Source organism: Mus pahari, chromosome 1 (genome assembly GCF_900095145.1).
Source record: "Mus pahari chromosome 1, PAHARI_EIJ_v1.1, whole genome shotgun sequence".
NCBI lineage: Eukaryota > Metazoa > Chordata > Mammalia > Rodentia > Muridae > Mus > Mus pahari.
This window is the reverse complement of record NC_034590.1, coordinates 36,084,938-36,089,612: the sequence shown is the minus strand read 5'-3', so window position 1 is coordinate 36,089,612 and position 4,675 is coordinate 36,084,938. Positions and strand designations below refer to the sequence as shown.

Genomic DNA, 4,675 nt, shown 5'->3' with positions numbered 1-4,675 from the left:
GGAGAAGGAGAGGAGGAGGAGGAGGAGGAGGAACAGAAAGGAGAGAGAAGTGCTAGTTTTCAATGCTGACCACGCCCAGTGTGCTTCTCCCATCTGCTGAGTTCCCCACACCCAGACTCTGCTACTTCAGGAGGCTAAGCACCAGGGCAGAGGGCAGCAGAGACACGGAATTCCAGAACAACCGCCTGCTTCCTTCCCGAGCTTATCAGTTAGCAGTGCGAGCAGCTGTGTTCTGGGGAGGAGGGTCATGCAGCGCCCTCCCCGTGTGGGTGCAGCGGCACAGCTAGCAGGCATGTGAATGTCGTGTTCCTGCCAAGTGTGGCGGTGGTAGATTTGTGAATGCTAATTTGCAAGACACCGTGGGTGTGCAGGGCTCTGCAGAAAGACTGCTGCCTCTCACACGCCTGGGAGAACAGAGAGATGTGCCTTCTACCACCCACAAGGAGCCCCTGGGTTTGGACCCTCTCTATTCTTGAAACTTGAAAAAAAAAAAAAAAGCCTGTAAAAATAAACCGTTTCCTATTTTCTTTGTGTGTGTTTTCAGGTTCTGAGGACATCAGACACTAGGAAACAACTGGATGGATAAATGCCTAGCTGTTTCTGTGCTATGAGGCCAACAGCCTGCTCAGCTCCTAAGATGACCCCGCGTCCTGCCTGAGGGAATACCTTCCCTGAGGCACTCCCATGGCTCACACTGCTGTCCTGGCTTCTGTCCCCAACCCTGACCAGGGCACTGGCTGGAATGTCAGAAAGAGCTCCTGCAGGGGTGCACCCTTCTGCTCACACCCTCCCCTTCCTGCCTCCTTCACCCCCTGTAGGGGCAGTGTCTACCTTCTCCTTGGGCTCTACCTGAGGGCAGCTGAGTAAGATGACCTATCAGGCTACCTCCTGTGGGAAAAGAGTGTATACTTGTTGAATGAGCATTCGCGTCATGAGCATAGCCATGTCAAGGACACCAGTGCCTCGGATTTGTAGGATGGCAAGGTCTTTCCCGGTCCAAGGATGGATGTTGGAGAATGGGTGACATTTAGCTAGAAAACAGTAGTGCAAACTGTACAGAGCCTTTTCATCCCAGATGACTGCATGGTCAAATCCCCTGAGGCCGCTTCTCTATAGAGACCATCTACCAAGATTAGCTGACCAGCCTCCTTGTCCGTACCATATATAATAAACACACATTAGATGGTCAGTCTCCTCATCCATACTGTATACAATAAACATGCACTAGCTGACCAGCTGCCTCATTTACTTTGTATGTAACAAACACACTGAGTAAGCAAGCACATGGTGTGTCTCCATCCGAGGGCATAGCCCACGAGATCCTAGCTTTACAGTTAACTTGCGTCTGATTTTCTTAATCAGGTCTCCAGTTGCATGGGCCATGGTAACCTCGGTCCAAAAGACCCGTTCTTGCAGCCCAAGGTACCGAAGGCCACCTACTCCTGGGCTAGTTTTTTGTTACCTTCGACAGAACAGGTGCAGAAGACAAGTGACCCTAGCCCAGTAAGTGGCTTTTACAGAAGGGGGTCTCCACTCAGCCTGCTCAGAGGTCACAGAAACCCAGACCCAACGCAGGGCTCTCTCAGAGCCACCCTCACGTCTTCTAGAAGCAGCAGTGTACCCCCAAGTCCCCTCAGTAGTTCTATAAATCTGGAACAGAACAAATCAAGGGCAAGCGAGCCACATAAGAACCCTTTCACAGTGCCCCGTGGGAAGACAAAAAGGTGTCATGACTCAGAGCCATGAGGATACTGGCCACAGGTACCAGTACAACATCCTGAAAATGAGAGAATGAAGACATCAGACATGGAACATAGAGGCAGGAAATGCAGGGTCACCTCCTAAGAAAGGAGCTTGATGCAATAGAGAATATATATATACATAAGACGCACACGCACGTGCACGCACACGTGTGTACACACACACACACACACACATGCATGCACACACACCTGGAAGACGAGCCCACTGGAGCAGCAATCAAACAGAATAGAGACCCATGTCCCTGCTATCCATCTGCCCTTGGGCCTCAAGCAAAGCTCACTCACCTTCTGGGACCCTGATGTGGAGCTCTTGATTGAACCACGCTTGAAGGAGCTGCTCATCTTCCTCATGGACCCCATTGGTGCTTCTGCATTCCCTGTGAGGTCCAGCCTGCTGCATGGGAGGCCCTGGTCGGCTGAGTTAAGAGAGTCCTCTTTATGAGGCTGGACAGCAGGGCTCAGAGTTTGAGGGTGATATTGATGGCTCAGTCAGCTCAGAAGGAGCTGGACTGCTTCTCACCCTCCGGCTGGACTCCCACCCAGTGCTCAGAGACTAGATGGCTTCTGTAACATCTGTAATCAGCCTTAATCCCCACTCCCCCCCGCACAGTTTTTAGGAGGCAGATTTAGCAAATGGCAATTGGAAGTAAAATCTACTTTGAGAAAGTGGTGGCTGCAGAGGGGTTGGGGTGGGCACATGATGAGGATTTGGGGATCCAACAAGGTGAACTGTGAGAACCTTCAGCACTGGTGCCCAAGGCCCCTTGTCGGGTTGTGTCTTAGTTAATGTTTCTATGGTGCAGATAAAATACCATGACGAAAAGCAGGTTGGGAAAGAAATGGATTATTTCAATTTACAACTCTCAGGTCATACTCCGTCACTGAGGGAAGTCAAGGCAGGTACTGAAACCATAGAGGTACAGAAGCCATGGAGGGGTGCTGCTTACAGGCTTGCTTGCTCATAGTTTGCTCATCCTGCTTCCTTATACACCCCAGGACCACCTGCCCCCAAGTGTGGCTCCACACACACTACTGTGGGCTGAGCTTGCCTACATCAATCATTAATCATGAAAACCCTCTACAGACTTGCCTACAGGCAACTCAAGGGAGATAATTTCTCAACCGAGGTCTCTCTTCCCAAATAACACTCCTGTCAAGCTAACAAAATCTGACTGGCAAAGACCGAGGCCAGGTTGCCATGGCGTTCCTATATCAGTAGGGTGAGTTTCCAGGCCTAGACTTGGTAGAGGGAAGCTCCCTCTTAGGAGCCATTGCGTGTGCTTTCTCCCATGAACTGGGTAAAGAAGCAGTACACCTTGTTGTGTGTGCCCCCTGCCCATCTCAGGTCCATTCTGTGTTCCATGTGAGGGCTCTGTCCATCATATTTCAGGGGTATGGTCCTCCCTCCTGAAAACACAGGCTAGGACAGGACACAGGTCTGCTGGGCTGCTGTGTGGACTAGGGGAAGGGCAGCGGTACACAGCAGATCCATCCAGCAGTTCTCCTAGGTCTAGTCTAGTGCCCCTATGTGTCACCCTCTCAAGATGACTTCCTTGGGTGTTTGTATCAGCTAATGTACAGAGGAGAAAAACAAGGTTCACAGAACATAGACAAGGAGTCCTACTGGCATAGAAAAAAAAAAATCAGCACACAGTACAGACAGACAAGGCTGGAGGTAAGTAAAAACTACCTTGCCAGCCATGTAACCCAAGATGCAACTTTCTCCTCCCTGGGTGTGCCTTCTTGCCCCAAGAGAACTGCTTGGCTGTAGGGGCTCAGAAGGTAGAGCCACAGCCTTTAGAAGTCTGGCTTAGAAGACTGGGGAAATGGTCTTCCCAGCACATACCTACCAAGGAATGCACTCCCTAACCCATTCCACTCTGCACTCCCTGCAACCCTTCAGTCAGTGCAGTTCCAACTTTTACCACAGCCATGTCCACAGGTTTGGGGAACACAATGGAGACAAACGGTTAACAGTGCTTTTTCTGTTGAAGCTGGTCCTTCCTAGTCAGGGGATAGCTTAGGGTTCCCACTGCAATGAAACACCCTGACCGAAAAGCAGTTTGGAGAGGAAAGGGCATATTTGGTTTACACTTCCATATGACTGTTCATCACTGAAGGAAGTCAGGATAGGAACTCAAACCGGGCAGGAACGTGGAGGCAGGTGCTGATGCAGAGGCCATCAAGGGGTGCTGCTTATTGGCTTGCTTCCCATGGCTTGTTCAGGCTGCTTTCTTCTAGAACTCACAACCACCAGCCCAGGGATAACACCACCCACAATGGGCTAGGCCTTCCCTTATCAATCACTAGTTAAGAAAATACCTTACAGCCAGATCTTATGGAGGTATTTTCTCAATTGAGGTTCCATCCTTTCAGATAACTCTAGCTGCTGACATAAAACTAGCCCGCGCCGTGGGTAAATCAGATGTACTACCCTTAAGCAATAAAACACATCATGGGGGGTGGGGGGAATGGGGAGGGAAGGAAAAATCAGTGATCAGGCTGGGGTTGCTTAAGTTTAGAGAGGAAAGTCCCAGAAGAAGACCTTCAAAAATCTGGGCCAGGGGGCATAGGATCACACCTTACAGGAAGTCAGGGTTAGGGAAAGGTTTTTTCAGGCAAACACAGGGATGAGAACAAAGGCCTTGACTTGAAGGTGTGACTAGCACAAACCAGAAAGATCTGGAAGAGGAAGTAGCTAGAAAGGAATGCTGACTGCTGACGGGAAAGAACAGAAGAATATAACTATGCCTAAGCACTGAGGACTGAGATTCTGTTCATTCTGGTTTACGATCTAAAGGGTCCATGATCGTCTCTGGACCGGACTAGCCGGACCCAAAGATGCAAGTCAGCTCAGTGGAATGACGGCCTCTGGGACAAAGTGGCAACTTGTAGGGTGGTGGCCTGACTTC

General features: G+C 50.3%; 1 protein-coding gene across 3 annotated transcripts in view; it reads right to left on the bottom strand.

Annotated features, from left to right (window-relative positions):
• Trpm1 (transient receptor potential cation channel subfamily M member 1) overlaps positions 1-2,319 on the bottom strand; it is a 121,794-nt gene extending 119,475 nt beyond the window's left edge. The window contains exon 1 of one of the 3 annotated variants that reach the window (XR_002380098.1): positions 2,049-2,311. Coding sequence is in view for 2 of the 3 variants with exons in the window: in XM_021187332.1 (XP_021042991.1) it covers positions 2,049-2,123 (75 nt within the window). In the remaining variant the exon portion in view is untranslated. Of the gene's footprint in view, positions 1-2,048 lie in introns of all 3 variants that reach the window. The other 2 variants (XM_021187332.1, XM_021187338.1) reach the window with 2 other exon arrangements.
• Between the last annotated feature and the right edge of the window lie 2,356 nt (positions 2,320-4,675).